Here is an 18933-nt window from a genome sequence, read left to right as displayed (position 1 = left end):
TGTCTGACTTTGGAAACTACCTATGACCTGGATTTTTTCTTAGAATAGGGTTTTCTTGAATGGAGAAAAACGATTACATTATATTAGAATTTGCTAAGCCCTTTGCATTACCAGGCATTGTTTATTGTGCTAATGGCTGCTTTTCCAAGAGTCATTTTGGCAGTATTTAATCCCATGCATAGCTCTTAATCTCCAACCTACCAGATCCTGGTTCTTAACCCCACTGCACCCGCCTTTGGTCCTGGGGTCCTACCTTGCTTTGTGCGCATGCTCTCCTTTATTCATACGAAATAGGATCAGGGGAGACTAAGGGGAATTTTTATAAGCACAATTTTATTTTCTAAGTGGACTGCAATTTTATAAACCATGTTGATAATAGAACAAAAAAAGTTTTCTTTGAATCATCCAGGAGAACACGGGTTGTACCTCAGAGAGTTTCCGAACAGAATTACTAGGAAACTAGAAAACCTTTGAAGTAAGACTGGCCTGTGGACGTAGGACTTTTTATAGTGGTATCCTGACCATATGCTTAACTAGTTTTATTTTATGGTATGTATCTTACCTTAACTTCCACATGTGCCATCAGGACTGCAAAATTGGTTAGGTGATTACAAGAGCACGTAGTATGTGTCCTATTTGTTGTCAGGAGCCGGCAGCCTTGTGTTGACCAATAACCTGTCATTGTGCGCTTGGAATAGCTCCAAAATGAACAGTTAGGGTTGAAATTCTCCTCGGACTGCTACAGGGGGAAAAAAATCAATAAAACCAATAACTTCTTTATGATCACGTAAATTAGATAGGCATTTTCTTTACATCTAACACACTTCAGACTCTGTTCCAACTTTTGTGGAGATGTATACAAGTGTTTTCATATTAAGTGGATTTCATCAAGCCTAAGCAAATTTGAATATATATTGTCGTTTACTTCCTCTGATTAGAGATGAGTTTACTTTTTAAAAAAATTAATATTAATGGAATACTAGTATCAATGTCTCAGAACGACTTCAACTAATTTCAAAGTAAAATACATTATAAAGAATTTAATTACTCGAAACAATTTCTGAGAAGATGGTCTGTAGAAATTTTGTTCAATTTGTAATACAATCTTTGTACATACATAAAAATATATCTTTGCCCAAAGACATAAATACTTGTGACATCATAGGTGAAGCCATGTCCAATTCCACTAAATATGCTGCTAACTCTTTTTAATTATGGAGACATATTGATAAATCCATCTATAGATATTTTTATCAGAAGCATTTACATATTCAAGAATTATTCTCCTCCCTCATTTTAGAAAAAAAAATCACTACTATCATTTTATAGATAATGAACTGCTATCTGTCAAATAATAGGAAAAAAGGAAAATTAATATATTCCATGTTTGTGCTGTAACAAGTATAGATAATGTGGACAACTAAACTTAACATGGCATTTTCTTACCTTAATATGTTTAACAGTGAACACCACAGGATCAGCTAAATAAACCTTATTGCTGAACTCTTTGTTTATTGCTGCTGTAATAACAGGGGAATTGACAATAACAGAATGATTGGTAGACATAGCCTCTGTTCCCAACTTCATGCTGGCATTCTCCGTGGACAAATAAGGACCCAAGTTGTTGTACAGAACAAAGGCCACTCTGATCTCTCCTGAAATAAATGTAAATGTGAATTATAAGTTGGGGAGAAACTCTGATTACTTTGTACATTCCACCTAATCTAGATCTAATTAAATTATAATCAAACCCATATAGTATATATTCACAACAAAATTAAGCATTCATTTTAACTGAAGTGCCAAGTCATTCATAAGAAAAGGAATATCAAATGATGCTGAAAAAACTATCAATATTTTAAAAAATGAATGTCAATCCCTGTATCACTCCGTACTCAAAACTTAAAGACAGATCATAGACCTAAACATAAAAACCAGAACCATAAAGTTTCTAGAACAAAATATAGGATCTTTGTGATCTCAGAGTAGGTAAGGATGACTTGGATCCAAAAGATATTAACCATAAAAGAAAAATAAAATGGTACACTGCACTTTATCAAAATTAAAAATATCAAAATACAGCATCAACAATAATATAGATGAGATTCATGACTATACATAGCATTTCTGCTAATAAACAAAAAAGAATAAATAACACATTAAAATTGCAAAAGGTATAAACACATACTTTAGAAAAAAGATATATGAAAGGTTAATAGAAACATGAAAAGTTATCAGCATCATTAGTAATTTTGGAAATAAAAATGAAAAATCACTTCGAGATACCACTTCATAACCTACTCGAATTTCTAAAATCAAAATGACTGGTCACACTTATATTGACAAAGATGTGGAACAGCTGGAGCTCCTGCTCACTGCTGGTGGAAATGTGAAATAGTTCCACTATTTGGAGAGATGGTGATTTCTTATAAAGTTAAACATAACTACCTTTCCTAGATAATATATATATCTACAAAGGAAAAACAAAAACAAAAAAAATTGTATAAGATTAATAGCATCCTTATTCATAATATCTCCTAAATGGAAACAACTAAAAAATCTATCAGTAGACAAATTATGGCATATGAATATAATGGAATAGACTATGCATCAATAAAGAACTACTGATAGAGCAAAGAAGAAACTACTAATAGAGCATGATGACGGAATCCCAAAAATACTGCGTTTGGTTAAAGAATATAGACAGAAAAGAGCACATGCTACATGATTCCGGTTGTACGAAGTCTAAGAACAGGCAAAATTTGTCTAGAGAGATAGTAAGGAGAGTAGTTTCATCAGATGGGGAGAGGAGGTAAGAAGACTGGAAAGGGGTAACAATTTCTGGGTAATAGAAGAGATTTATATCTTATTTTAAGTAATATTACAGAGGAACATACAACTGTCAAATTCATCAAGCTACATTCTTAAGGGATGTATGTTTTATTGTATGTAAATTATATCTCAATTGCAATTAAAACAACAGCAACAAGGATTCAAAATCCTTATCTGTCTTAAAACTCAATTACCATGTTCATTGAAAGTCACTTTCTCCATACATCCTTCCATCTTCTTTTTTCTCTTGTGACTATCTCCTACCTGCAATCTTCTGTAAAATTAACCTTCTTTTAACATTGGGAGGGAAGGCAAAGGGAGAGGGAGGAGCAGACCCCCTGCTGAGCAGGGAGCCCGATGCGGGGCTCCATCCCAGGTCTGGGATCATGACCTAAGTAGAAGGCAGATGCTTAACCGACTGAGTCACCCAGGAGACATGTTTTTGATCATATCATTTTCTTTCTTAAAATACATCAAGCTCTATGTCTTACTTCCAGTATGAATTCATATCACAAGAGGCAGGCACTGTCCTGACTATCACAGTTCCTAAGCTGAGGAAGTCTCAGTCCTTATCCCTGAATTTTAGAGTCAAGTGGAAGTAAGAACAAGGAAATTTTAATAGATTTCTTTTGAGGAGGGAGGGGACTGTCCATCTAAACTGTGCTCCCATGTTTGGGAAATTCCCAACTCTTAGGGATTTATAGACACAAAATGGATGTACATTTGCTTTCCCAGCCTGCCTTGCAAAGAGTTTGCTCTGGGCACCTGAGCTCGATGCCTCCCACCAGATGCACGCGTCTCCGAATTCAGATGAGGAGCTGGTGACACAAGGAAGCAGCAGGTGGGATGGCAGCAGCCACCTTCACTTAGGCTTTACTCGTGGCAGCAGTGACATCACAGCAATGATGCTGTGTGATGATACAGGCTGCTGTCAGCCTACTAGCTCTTGTAGGTTTTCTGGGCCTGATTCTCCAGCCTTCTCAGTGATTCCATGAGATATCCATTATCCTTTCAGTAATACAGCAAAGACATTATGACAAGAGCTACATAAAGTAAGGGGGCATTCTTAAACTTCCAACCCACATCTGTTAACGTGGTACTGAGCAAAGAACAGTAATTCGCTAAATATTTCTTGTCTATTGCAACACAGCATTTAATTTTAGTTCTTTTTTCTAGATTTAATATGAAAATACTAAATTTTGGAAGGCTAAACTTAAGAAACACATCTTTTTTTTTCTTCCTGGTGACAGTAACAACTTTTATTTTAACTGGTTGATAACCACTTGATAATTCCTACCAATTTCCAGCTATGGGACAGTGTCATGTTGACACCCGACCTTGTTTTATCAATGCATTTAGTCACATATAATTGTTACAGATTCTCCCCTCCAAAATTAATGTTTAAATGTGACCTAAAACACCCCCACCCACACACTACTTTAGTAAATAAAATAAATGAGTACAAAACATAATATGACTAATATAATTATATTTTAATTGCCATTAGCTTTATATCTGAAAGTTCACACATTTATTTCATAAATTCTTAGTTTATCCATGTGCCAGGCACAAGTGTTCTATCAGTGAACAAGTAAGAAAAGATCCCTGCTCTCATGAGCTTCCCACTAGAGGGAAAGTCAGATAATAAACAGGCAACTTAATAATAATAATAATAATAATAATAATAATAATAATAATTCATATAATGTTAAGTGAATAACCACCATGAAGAAGCACTGGTATAAAATGGCTAATGGGAAAAGAGCAATTAGGAAAGAATGATGTACCTTCAGGGAGACAGAGAAAAACTTCCTTTCCTAAAGAGGTAAGATTTATACTGAATAGTGAATGATAGAGAATCTTCTATGTAAAGAAATGTAAAAACTGCATTCCAGGAAGGAAACAAAAATGCAAAAATCTGATACAGAAACACTCTTAGTGTATTCAAGGAACAGAATCAAGACTAGATCAGAGGGAATCCTTGTGCACTGTTGGTGGGAATGTAAATTGGTACACCACTGTGGAAAACACTGTGGAAGTCCCCCCCCCCCCAAATTAAAAATAGAACTACCATATGATGCAGTAATTCCACTTCTGGGTTTTTATCTGAAGGAAACACAAACACTAACTCAAAAAGAAATCTGTATCCCATGTTCACTGCAGCATTATTTATAAGAGCTAAGACATGTAAACCACCTAAGTGTCCACTGATGATATGGATAAAGAAAATGGAATATTATTCAGCCATTAAAAAGAATGATATCTTGGGGTGCCTGGGTGGCACAGCGGTTGAGCGTCTGCCTTCGGCTCAGGGCGTGATCCCGGTGTTATGGGATCGAGCCCCACATCAGGCTCCTCCGCTATGAGCCTGCTTCTTCCTCTCCCACTCCCCCTGCCTGTGTTCCCTCTCTCGCTGGCTGTCTCTATCTCTGTCGAATAAAAAAAAAAAAAAAAAAAATCTTAAAAAAAAAAAAAAGAATGATATCTTGTCATTTATGATAACATGGATGGACCTTGAGAGCATTATGCTAAGTGAAATATGTCAGACATGGAAAAACAAGCATTGTATGATCTCACTTATATGTGGAATTCTAAAAAAAATAAATAAATAAAACAAACTAAATTCATAGATATGGAGAACAGACTGGTGACTGCCACTGGCAGAGGGTGGTGGGTAGGTAAAATGGGTGAAAAAGTTCAAAAAGTACAAACTTCTAGTTATAAAATAAATGTCATATATATATATATATGGGGGGATATAATATATAGCATAGTGACTGTAGTTAATAATACTGCATTGTATATTTTGAAAGTTGCTAAGAAGGTCAATCTTAAAAGGTCTCATCACAAGAAAAAAATAAAACTATATGTGGTGATAAATGTGAACTAGACTTATTGCGGTGAAGATTTTATAATATACACAAATATCGAATCATTATATTGTACCCCTGATACTAACATAAAGTTCTGTGTCACTTCTACCTCAATAAAAAGGAAAAGAATCACGAGTAGACTGCCTGGACCATAGAGAGCATGCTAAAGACAGACAGGAAGTGGGGCAGATGAGGCAGGAAGGAAGTGGACGAGCACACGGTGGGCTAGTGAAATCCTCTGATTTCATCTGAGTGCAACTGGAAATGAACTGGTCAGATTTACATTTCAGGAAGATCCCTTTAGTCAACAGGATACATGTTGCGAGGCAGAAAGAGTGGAGAGAGGGAAGCCAGGTGGAAAGCTGATGCAGAAATCTGATTTTGCTTCGTAGAAAATGTTATTGTTGCCTCAAAATTCACATAGTCAAATTAGCAATCTAATGACTTTTAAGGTCATTTATATGATTTCCAAAAAAGAACTTTGTTCCGTTGAAGGCAGCCTAATTTGTTTTGTCTTGGTATTATTCAACAGGCTCTTCATCCTTTAAAACTATGCACCCAGCACTCTGAAACACAAGCTTTGAGTTGGTTGCTACAACCTGAGGCTGTCTTCCCATCACCTAACAGGTCAAAGGATCTCATCTAGTTGGCAAAAAGTATGCTATTAAAAACGTAATACTAGTGACACTTGAGACATATTTTCTCTATGAGTTTATTTCATTCTTGTTATATTCAGTGAATTTAATCTAGTATCAAACTGACCTATATTGACCAGTTCCTTTCCCCCAAATCACCTTCTCATATTTAAATTTTCTGTATGCTTTGCAAAGAAAAATCATAGAAACACCTTCAAAAATAGCGAATAAGGAAAAAAACATACAATTTTAAAATTAGAAGTAAAATTTCCATTAAAAATTTTAGAAACCAAATCTGTCAACTCAGTGACAGTTTATTCCTTTCAATAAAAAAGTCACGGGGCGCCTGGGTGGTGCAGTCGTTAAGCATCTGCCTTTGGGGCCCACATGGGGCTCCTTCGCTGGGAGCCTGCTTCTTCCTCTCCCACTCCCCCTGCTTGTACTCCCTCTCTCGCTGGCTGTCTCTCCCTGTCAAATAAATAAATAAAATCTTTAAAAAAAAAAAAAAGAAAAAAAGAAAAAAGTCAGATATCTGGATTTTATTGTTCATTAATTCCTCTCAGATTCAAGTTTCTGACATTGTACTGCAAATGAAAAGGAACAGAACAATTTCCAAATCTGACTGAGAATTTTATAGAGCAAATACATTGTGATGTTGTTGGTGCAGAAAATAGGAAAGAGAAGGAAGAGGAAGAGGTGAGAGAGAACAGTTGAGTGAGAGAAAGGGAGCTTTTGGATAGCAGATCTAAAACCACAAGCCAAGAAACAAGGCATTGATGACAAATTCATCTCACCATGCTTAACAAATAAATTCTAACCTACCATTTCGACCATTTTGCTTTAAAGTATTTGCGGAAAGCTGGATGGTGCTTCCATGACCCATGTTTTCTGGAAATTTTAGGTCTTCTAAGTTTCCTTCTGTGCTCAGCCTTGCAACTTCCAATTCTGTGAATGGCAAAGAGTTATCAGTACTCATTGAGAGACACACCCAAGCTAAGATGATTTCCTAAATCACTGAAATATTTCTGAAATCAAAACACTGGAATTAACGTTCTATTAATTTATAGAAGTCAAACGAATAGTAGTTCAATGTTTTATTTTGAAAGTATTTCTTTAAAGTATTCCTTTAAATAAAGTATTTTTTAATAAAGCAAATAAAAACTATTAAACAGGTAAATAAGAACACAAATACATCAATTATAAAGCCTAAAATTTAACATTCAAGCTCAAATCCTTATACCTTGTCATTTAGTTTCTCTTCAAAATATTATCTTTCTTTTGTGAATTAAGTAAAAGTTTCTTTATAATCTAGAGTTGCACTATTATATCAATATTGATCTATCTTTAAATGTAATAAGTTTGAAACAGCTTTATCAAATCTTCTGAAATAAAACTGTCAGCTATATCCTTACGCACAATAAAAATAGATTTATACTCCTTATGAGCTAATAACACGATTACAAAAAAACTGTTTTATCACCTTCACTTAAATGACTGATTTCTTTACAGTACATAATTCAGAGACATTCTTATTATAACTGACATGACCCACAGGCACTGTGTTAGGAGGATAAGATTTTAAATAGTACAATGCATACATACATACATACACACAGACAAAAAAACTAATTAACTCACTAACTAAAGGACCTCACTGTGAGTGATTTCAGGCTAATATATCCAATATTGGAATATCCTAAGGAGGATAACACACAAAATTATGAGGACCCTTTTAAGCCAATGCCAGGTGATATCCTTCTAATTACACCAAAAAAAAAAAAAAGCACTTATCTCCACTGAAATAAAAATCACTTATAATATCTGCACTACCACAGAAATTTTTTCTTTTCTCTCTTCTGCTGTCCACGGGTCTCTGGCCCTTCTGTATAACAAAGGCCACTTACGAATATTGTCTGTGTTCTCCCTGACAATGTCAGTCTTCAAAAGGTTATCAGCCAACACAAAAGCACTTTCCTCCACAGTGTCGAGCAACATGGTGGCTGCCCGTAGTTGATCGCTTGTAGTCAGGTCTCTCCACGCATTTGAGGCTTGTGGCTGGAGGAGGTTGTTAACTGTCTCGACCATCGCCTACAAGAGGATGAACAGAATGACAGAGGTCTCTAGTGAACTCCCAGAGCTGTCAGAAATCCAGGTGTACATGTTGCTCGGCAAGCAAGGATCAGCGGTGTGCACGAGTTCAGTATTGTCCCAGCCTCCCCTGTGACACGCTGCAGCAGAAGCATTCATTATTGTGTTCTGGTAAAGCCCTAGCTGAGACTGCAAGGCAAGAGAAAAACCAGCTTTTGTTTTGAAGGACAACAAATAGATCCATTCTTGCTTCTTAGAATCAATAGCAAATGCTTCAATAAGACTATAATCACATAATTAAATTATTTGGCTGGGGAACTGTTGGCAAGTAATTTTAACCAACACTTTTGTCAGATCACCCACAAAAATGATTTTTCCCCCTATATATTACCATAAAACTAAATGCTGAATACAGCAGAGGTTAAAGGTATAACGACAGACAGGACAATACTAGAATTTGTTGCCTCTATGTTGAGGACTCACTGAGCAAACCAATTTTTTTTCTTAGCCAGCTGGTAAAATGTCAGAATGGGAAAAATATCAAAGCATACATACTCCCAGGGGCTTTGGATATGTTATGTGTGGAGAAAAACCTTCTTCATGCTGTTTACTATTAGGGAGGGGAATAAACAGTTGGAACTTCTACCTGTGGCCCTCAGGTGTTTTTCCTTTAAAAAAAGCAGCAGTAGGTACACATAGAGATAAAAAGCCCCAGTTCTCATTGCTTCATCCAAAAGAATCATCTCCCTAGTTACAATTTATATATTTCCCATGGTTAGCTTTGTGCTCTAGGTTACAAAGGAAAGAAAAAAAAAAAAGTTCTCCCAATAAGGTCTTCTTAAGGTTTCATTCAAACAGAGAATTGCAAAATAGAAAAATACACCTGCAGTTTGAAAGTGATCATCCCTGAACCCGTTGATTATGAAATATGCATCTAATCGAGAAATAAATTTGAATAAACAGCCAACACAGGCAATTTCTAGGCAGTGCATGGGTGTTTTAAAACAAGACTCATATTATTGACACGTTGGAGAAGGATTAGGAGAGATTGAAGAAATACCCATTGCACTGCAGTGTTTTCTTCTGGCTGGTGTTTTCATAGTAACTGACTAACAACTGTTAAAAATTCAGCTTCATAATGAAACACCTTGGCTGCCAATTAACACCAGCTTCAAAAACTAATTTGCCTTTTGATAAGAGTTTTTTTTCTTGATATTTTTCCCAGCTACTCCAAGTTCTGGCCAAAAATCAACATCACTGGACTTTCATGTAAAACAGTCCTACTTGCAACTTGAGTACTTTGCATCATTTAAAAACAAACAAACAAGAAACAGAAAACACCAAAAAAATCTCTCATGAGTTTAATAACTGGGCATTTTCACACAGTGTGCTTAGTTCTGCCACGTGTTCTGAGTTTAAAGCATGACCTAGAAGCCAGACAAAAGCATTTCCGATCACAACAAAATGATTTGCTTTCCAGGAAGTTCTCTATAGGGATAATGCCAACAGGAGATGCCAAAAAGGAGGTGCCACATAGGAAACAAATGAACAAAACAAGTTTAGGTATTTTCACGAGCCAGAGAAATCGACCTCTTGAGTGCAAAGAAGTACTCTTTCTGTGATTAGATGATGCTCTGAATTCATTAGAAATGCTCTGAAAATCCCATACGCAACAGAAATTATGCCTGTTCTCCAAGGAACAGCCATTGTTAACATTAGTTAAGAATCTCATACCAATTAACTTAAAGCTTACCTCAGGGAAAATTTTATTGGGCATAATGCAATATTTCTGCTCTGCCCTTCATTGTTTTTATTTTTTTTAATTTAAGAAATGCAAAAGGAGGAAAAAAGAAAAAAAAACAAGAAAAATAAACAACTGTGGTCAACTCTGAGATGTTTTAAATAGCCACCTGTTAACAACAGACTGCGTGAGGTAAAATACCATGTTTGAATTGGTAACTAATGAATCAAAGGCACCCCTTACTAAAGTATCGCAGTTTTGCATACGAAAATGTACGTAGTACAGTATTTTTTCATAGTTATAAACTGCAAGTACATTTACGGCAATTGCATCTTCCCAAATAAATCATAATCTTTAAAGAAGTCTTCTATCAAAGCCCAAATGATTTCCAAGTTTATTATAGAAATGACAGACATAATATACGGTCCTAAAATCTGGATGGGTTAGGCACAAATCTAATATTTATTCTTCTTTAAAAAGCACATATTGTGATTGCTTAAGTATCAACGTAAGGCAATTTCAACACAAGGATTGGAAAACAGAATTCTGTAGTGCTAAAATCAGAATATGGGATTGAGAACCATATCTGCTCAGTTTGTACCTAGACTGTGCCACTTACTAGCTGTACGATGTTGGGCAAGTTACTTGTCTGAACTTCATCTATAAATCAGAGACAATAATATAATCATTTTATATCGCATGGCAATATAAATGCATTTATGTTGCCTGGCTCATAACACATGTTTAAGGTGTAATCTTATATTGACTTTCATTGCATATCTAAATCCAGCTTGGGAAGAAGGAAGCACAGGTCATACCTGATAATTACAAAATATCTGCTCTGAAAGTGAAATCCCAAAGGAATAACTTCTACAGTGTAGCCTTCATGAAAAAACCTGTTTCACAATTTAACTACTAAAGACTATATCACCTAAAGCTTTGAGGAATAGGACAGTATAGGAACATGTGTATTAATTCATAATGTGTGTTTTAGAGGTTTGAACAGCATGGTTAACTCAATCCTAATAGCTTTATAATTAATGTAGTTTGTTTAAACTTTCCAAAGTTTGCTGACATGTCCCTGTTACCAGTTTAATGAAGGCCAATTAAATAGTCACACCCTTCAATGACAAAAGACTATTTGTATTTTGTTTTCCTTGTACCTTTTTGCATTTGTATGTTTTACCCACAAATGATGACATCTGGTCATTATGCATGTGTGTGTGGTTTTGTTTTTGTCAAACTGGTTATTTGCATTGCTTTCATTAGTTCAACAACATCTCTTTAAAAACAGGTTGATTTTCATTTTATTTGGTTACAAGTACATGAGCTTAAGTATGCTTAGAACCAAAGTTGAACAGGGAATGTACAATGAATTTGAATAAAGTGAGGTACTGGGACATCATTTAATGTCCAACAGCTCTCACCGGCTTCTCTTTTTCTGCTATAAATATTTTTCTGATCTAAAATTTACATGATAAAGTTGGAAGAAAATACACTTGGTCCGGCATTTATTATAAGACAAGACTTGATCCATGAGAACAAAAAAAAAAAGAAAAGAAAAAGAGTCACCTCATGGTTTTGATGTGTACAGACCGAAAGAATCTAAAATTGTGAAAAGTAAATTTAACCAACAATGTCCTTGTCAGAAACTAAATGTTAACTCACTTTATTTTCTTTTTCACAACACTAGAAACTGAATAGGAGATGGCACTGGAAATTTGCGTTCTAGTTGTCACTAAATTTCAGTGTGTCTTTGGACATATTTATGTTTTCTAACCAATCAACAAAGTGTGAACTACACAAGAAAGTAAGTTTCATTATGTTTCAAATTGAGGTAGTCAGGGGTATTCTGCTATTAAATATCACTCTTCTCATTATATAGTTTACGGCTAGACTCTAAAGTGACTTTTGACTGTTTCTAAAAATCAAATATAAATTAGAAAGTGTAAAAGTCACTTAGATTCATACCAGGATGAGCATACTGTATCCTTCTAGACATATATTTGCATTACACAACATTATTGGACCTTCTTATCATAAAATTCAGATCTTAGGCAAATTCATTTGACTAGTTTTACTCATAGCATATAATTAGATTGTTAAAAGATGTTTTAAAGTGTATAATCATACTATTTCAAAAGGGAGGACTTACTTATTTGCTAAAACTACTGTGAAAATTTTGGGGGGAACCAGCTAGTAACAACTTTTGTCATTATTCCAAGACGATGTGCTTGTGAAATACCCAGGATCAACGATGAGACACCTCTCAATGGCACTTCTTACCCAGGTGAGCAGTAAAACTTAAACTAGGTAAGCAAAATCACCTGGAGAACCTACTTACCCTTCTTTCTTCACTTGAAAACCACTAAATTAAAGACCAAATAGAATGAATGCTTGTGAAAAGATATGTAACTTTACCACCATTGCATTTTTCTGAAGATGGACTTTTAATTGTAAGCTCCTTCAGGTTTTAGCTCGGGTACAAAGAAGTCTTCGATTATTGGCATAGCTAGGGAGAATCCCCCCCACCCTTAAATCTGTTAACTGTTTTGTTTTCTTTGTATCATGTGTCATTATCTAAAGTATCTAAAATACGTATTTATCTGCATGGCTGTTTCAGATCTCTCACTTAAGAAAAGGTATGCTTTGTGAGGGCAGCGACTCTGTGTCTTTTATAAGTGCCCAGTACTCTGCCTGGTACATGATAAGTGTTCAATGACTCTGCTGAATGATTCACATCTAATGAAGATTCATACTTCAGTGAATCTTCTCCATTATCATACCAGCAGGAAAAAAAAAAAATCTCTGAAAGTATTGGTTTTATAAGAGCAAAGAATATGTAAGAACAAATGGAAAAAACAAAAACAAAAACAAAAACCCTAGTAACTAGCCAATATTATCCAAATTGTTATCATTTAGAGATTCAGTGCCACAATGGGTTCCCATTTTAATACTTATTCACCTTGAATAGAACTATCCATACTTGTGGTCTGGCTTTCTCACGAGGTTGCGATGTTCTCAGGGGAGAGACCATGTTCACTGGTGTTTTCCTAGGGTAAATGTTAGTGACTTGAGACATTTTAGGTACTCATAAAATTCTCATTATGCAAAGATAACCTACTTTTACTATCAAATCACTAATGATCTTATATGTAATAGGAAAATGAAAACATCTTCTAGTTTTACAACTTTTTTGCCATGTCTCCCAAGAAATGTTCTGAGAGAATAAAGTGCTCAGATATCACATGGTTTGGAAGGAAGACAGGCTGAATAAGAGGGAATTAAGAAGACAATCAGAGTTCAAAAGGAGAAAAGCAGAGCCACAGGCTATTGTAGTAAATGCAAACTACTAGGCATAACAACAATATATTCTACAAATGCTTTCCAAAATGTTTTTAAGTGTACCAGAGCTCACTTTCAATGTAATTCAATGAGGTCCTATTAACTATGTATGATATGCAAAGAACTAGGGAAGTCACTGTTGGAGGAGGTTAGGAAAGAGAAGAAAAACATAGAGTCAGCCTTCCATTTGTCTACACTCCAAGGCAGAAGGTAAGCACAAAATAGAGCTAAAAACTCACAGCATATGGGACAAAAAGTAATGAATTCTTACAGAGGAAGATCAAGAAAAGATCCCAGAAGGTGTGTGATTTTGAGTTAGACACGAAAAGATGAATAAACTTTCCTGGATTATGATGAGGAAACTTGAGGCTAAAGGACATAGTAAGCAAGTTAATGACTAAAGCAAAACAAAGCAGGTACTAAGGCAAGGGATGTTTTGGGTTTGGGATGAGGAGAGTGTGTGGTGCATGGAAAAGAGTGTTAAAAGATGAGTATGGTGGGAGAAATGGTAAGTAGCTGTCAGATCTTAGAAGACCTTCAGTATGATAGAAGTTTGGGCTTAACTGCATAGAAAATATTCAGCTAGTAAATATTTTTAAACAAAGGAGTTATATGTTTAGATATGTTTAGAGTAGAATTATGAAGATTCTCCTCCCCAATAAAACAGAATGGAAAATGAATCCTATATTAAATTCATTCATTATTTGTTAAAAGTTCTTTTGTGTTACAATAAAGCAGACATTCATAAATATGCAAATTATCATTAGGCAGTCCATTAGAAAGTTAAGAGCAATTATTTCCTCTCAGTGGATAAATTTAAGGTAATAAATTGCTGACATCCTTTTGGAAAAGTATCCAGTAATAAAATTTTATTTTACTCTTTACTTCTACATCTTTGTTTTTTGATGTGTTCTCCTGAATGCAATACTACTTCATCAATACATACTGTAATCATTGTGCTGAACATGGCTATTTATTTCTTATATATACATTTATGTTTAAATATTTTTTTTCATGTATAAGCCTCAGGATATGCGAAGAGAAATAAGTCTTCTGTTCTCTGCTCACATCCTCTGCTTTCTGCTTATATATATATGTGTGTGTGTAATATTATATTACATAAGATATAATATACAATTACATATATAATTTACCTTAATTTATAATTTGAAAAAATAAAATTTCTCTTTAATTCTTCATTTTTGACTTCTTGATATGAAGGTTATCAGTGGAGAATAAAATAAAATAGAGCAAAAGTTTAAAATCATTACTGAATAGGGCACATTGTACTCTAATCTACGTTTATATACTGATTCCAGTCAAAATTTTAAAGGTCAAATGTTAGAGGAGTCTTCAAAACAGTTTTGAATTTGCAGGTTTTTTATTAGAAGTCAAGTTGAGTGAGTGATATTTACACATCTGATCAATAACCTAAGGTTCTTTTTATAATCACTGTCATTTAATATCATTAAGCATATAAAAACTACTAATCTCTGAACTCCGTTTTATATTACAGTGAAGTGTTGGCATTTTCAAATCTTAATTAAAATTAGATTATATAACACAACTGACCTTAATATAGTGATAAGAGCCCTTAACAGGGGAACAAGATGAACCTAAAATTTCATAGAAAAGACTCTGCCTCTTTAAGAGATCCCTTGTTGTTTAAAAATGTACTGTTTTTAGCAAACTGTAATTTATTGTACTATTTAAAAAATCTCATTTAGAATTAAATGATTGATTGCTGTCAAATAAATCTATACTGTGTTACAGGAATTAAATAGAGCAATAAACTTGACTCAAACTTCTTGCTAACTCAACATTTATTCAACAAATATTAACTAACTACTCTCAACTGGGATGCTGCAAGAAAGACAGATGTTCTCCCATCCTTAAAAGTGATGACAGTATAGTGACGCCAGACTATTAAACAAGCAGACACGTGGCAAGCATGCTAATAGCGGAAGCACAGGGTTCAAGCACTGTATTGAAAAGGCTCCATGAAGTAGAATTCTGAGCTTAAATTCAACATCGACCAAAGAGGCAAAAGGTAGAGCATGTGCATACAGATAGGGAGGGGAAAAGAACAGACACCTCCGAGGAACTGAAAAGATTTCCTGTGGCAGAACAGAGTGCAACGGGTTCAGTGGCAAGACAGTGAGTGAAGGCTTGTTTTCAAAGAAGTTTGCAAGCCATGTTTGATGTGTACAGTTCTTCTTAAAAGCAATAAGAAGTCACTGAAAACTTAAAGTAGAGGAGTGATATAAATTATAATGGTTAATATTTATCAAGAATTGGATGGTGGCAGTTGGTTAAGCACCCAACTCTTGGTTTCGGCTCAGGTCATGATCTCAGGGTTGTGAGATCAAGCCTCGCAGCAGCCTCCACACTGAGCACGGAGTCTGCTTAAGATTCTCTCTTCCTCTCCCTCTGCCCCTCCCGCTTGTGCTCCCCCCCCTCAAATAAGTAAATATTTCAAAAATATATGTTTTATACATCAACTCCTTTAATTTTGACGACTCAGTGAGGGAGAAATGAATATGATCCTCATCTTGCAATGAGAAAACTGAGACTCAGAGAAGTGAAGTGACTTGCTAAAGGTTAATTGACTAACCTAGGGCAGAACCAGGGTTCAAATCCATACATTCTGACTCTGGGGATGAAGAAAAAGAATGATTCCACAGGCATTTAAGAACATTTCCTGATTAATTAAAGTCAGTTGGTATGGGAACTAAAGACATGCAGTGCACAGAATTTGAACGTAGGCAATGAGGTGGCATTCATTTAAAATGGAAATAAAGAGAAGCAGATTTTATTCATTAAAAGGTAGAGGGTGCGTATTTTGAGTGCAAAGTACTTGAATGGAATCAATTTAAAAGGTCTACAGAAGCCTGGTAAGGGAGGAAAAACCTTCCCTCTACTCTACCCTCTTAGGGTATATGCCAATTTAATGCCAGGACCTGAGAATTAACCCATTACATAAGCAGAAGAAGAGTCTACAAATTTTATTTAATATTTTTATGTGTGTATAGGAACTTATATAGGAAAAATAAAGACAAGCATTTAGGATGGCAAGCTTATATAATTTTTTAAATAAAAGAACAAAACATTTGTGAAGAAGTGACAAGATAAAAGAAAAGGATTTAAGCTTTCAGGAATGGTAAGTTGTGGGAAAGTAATGGAAAGTTGTGGGAAATATATAGGGGAAACTAATGGAAGATAAGGGTTAATTTCGTACGTTTGTGCTTTCAGCTCAAAATAATCAATATGCCAAAGTGGCATATTTGGGGCATGTTCTTACCCCCTCAGCTGCAGCTCACTCAGACATCTGTTCTTGACATAGGTTTAGGCATCATGAAGTTAAATAAGAAGCAAGGCATTGTTATATCTGACATTACCCAGATAAGCTGAGAAGAAGAAGAAGAATCGATGGCCCAGAAACACTAATGCTAGAGGAGAAAACTTAGAAAGAATAGTCAACATCTTGAGGTGAAGAAAACAGAGCCAGAAGAGTGTGGATCACAGAAGGTAAGGGAGGAGAGTTTCCATCGGTTTCAAAATGCACTCGATCATAAAAGTATCCAAAATGCCCTTCCTCTTGAAATAATAATAACTCCATAGATATATTTTCTGAGAACTGGTAGAATGGCTGTGAAATAAAGGGAAAAAAAAAAAAACCACAGGGAAGCTGTTCTTAAGGGACCATCGGTTTAGTTTTTGAATTTTTACTTTGAAGCAGGACATATAAATATACAAAATAATGTATATTAGTAAAAAAAAAAAAACCAAAAAACAAAAAAAGTATATGCTTGTAAACAGTATTGTTTAGAAGTATACAAATTAAAACCTGAGAGTCTGTTTATGGGACAACACCACCAACCTCACCCAAAGAAGAAATCACTTGGACAGTTTGTTGTGGATCCCTCCAGACTTGTAAATATTTACATATACATACCGACAAATGTGATCACTATAATACTATATAATATGATCTGTTGGTTTTTGCTTGCCTGTTTGTTTTCTCCTCTAATATACCACACCCACCTTTCTAAATCAACCCAAGAGCTACCTCATTCCTTCTGTGGCTTAAGGAGCATTCCATGACTTGATATAGCAGTTTATTCAACCCATTTCCTACTGACGAAGAATTAAGTTGTTTTGTTGATGTAAACCATGATATGAGGCTACCTTGTGATTCTCTCTACACATTTATTCCTTTCAATGGAGAAATGCTGCCTCATTTTGTGGTTCTGCCACAAGCTACTCCCAAAGTCCGTATTGTAAGCAGAGAGAACAATATTGTTCTGTGATTTATAACAAGATTTATGAAAAAATATTGTAAAAACATGGATAAGAATAAAAGTAGTCTTCTCTGGTAGGATATTTAAGAGGCTGATAATAGTGATTGCTTTGAAGGGCAGCTGAATGCCTGGGGAGAGGAAGGGAAGGCAGCATTGCACTACACAACTCCAGGGGCCATCTCCCAACTAGATCACACTGTGAGTGGCACACCCCCGAGTTAGCAATGCCATGGCCATGGCAAAAAGACATTTTTATTATTCTTACTTTTTGAACTTTAAACCATATACCTATATTAGCTATTAAAAACAATTACTACTTAAAAAGAAGAAAAATGCTATTTGAAAATGATTTGAAATAACCTTTATAACAAAATGATTGCCCAAGACTATAACTAACAGAGTAATCAAAAGAGAATTTTAATCTGTAGTTAGGGTTCAAAAGTAACCCTATATTATCATAAGTCTGTGGTAGGTTATTATATCAAAACTGGATGCAGATATCAATATGTACCATTACATGAGAAAAAAAATATTTTTGGTTGCCTCTAAGAATGCTAGCTGCCCAATAACACTCTTTGACTTAGACATAGAATCACTGGACATGCCCACCTATGCGTCTTTTGGAACATTCTAAAAAGAGATGAATCTTTTAGTTACTTGTCCTTCTCCTTCTTCCCATGTAGAGATTAGCATGAAGTGATGATCAGAACCTAAGTAACCATCATCTCATTTTGAGGATGGAAGCCCATGTGTTAAACCTAATAGAAGAGAAAAACAGAATAAGCCTTGGTCTCTGATGTGGAATTTTCATGCTAATCTTGGACTACATTGTCTGCATTTCTTTTTTATGCATTTGAATAAAGCACTGGTTTGTTTAAGCCACCTAGTTAAGTTTTGTTACTACCAGCTGTATAAAATTCGTACATTAGATAAAGGAAAATATCAAAATTATAACTCTGTTGGGAGCGGTACTAAAAAATCATTTGTTTGGTTCCAAGCCATCAGGCAACTACTTTACTGCAAATTACACCTTAAAACTTCCATTTCTTTTCTGACCTGCACCAGAAAAGGTAATGATAACTTCAGAAAGTAGCATCTTAAATGTGTAATGCTATTCT

At 35.0% G+C, this 18933-nt stretch overlaps 1 protein-coding gene across 8 annotated transcripts in view; it reads right to left on the bottom strand.

The window, feature by feature from the left end:
- The window catches only part of ADGRL3 (adhesion G protein-coupled receptor L3), a 788566-nt gene that overhangs the window by 121952 nt on the left and 647681 nt on the right, over positions 1 to 18933 (bottom strand). For all 8 annotated transcript variants that reach the window (XM_044387778.3, XM_026508964.4, XM_026508973.4 and 5 more), the window contains 4 exons: positions 8245 to 8428; positions 7163 to 7285; positions 1447 to 1655; positions 563 to 739 (listed from right to left, as the gene is read on the bottom strand). In XM_044387778.3, the coding sequence (XP_044243713.3) occupies positions 563 to 739; positions 1447 to 1655; positions 7163 to 7285; positions 8245 to 8428 (693 nt within the window). The remainder of the gene's footprint in view (positions 1 to 562; positions 740 to 1446; positions 1656 to 7162; positions 7286 to 8244; positions 8429 to 18933) is intronic.

Source organism: Ursus arctos, unplaced genomic scaffold (assembly GCF_023065955.2).
Source record: "Ursus arctos isolate Adak ecotype North America unplaced genomic scaffold, UrsArc2.0 scaffold_9, whole genome shotgun sequence".
In the NCBI taxonomy this organism is placed as follows: Eukaryota; Metazoa; Chordata; class Mammalia; order Carnivora; family Ursidae; genus Ursus; species Ursus arctos.
This window is presented reverse-complemented; position numbering and strand designations above follow the sequence as displayed.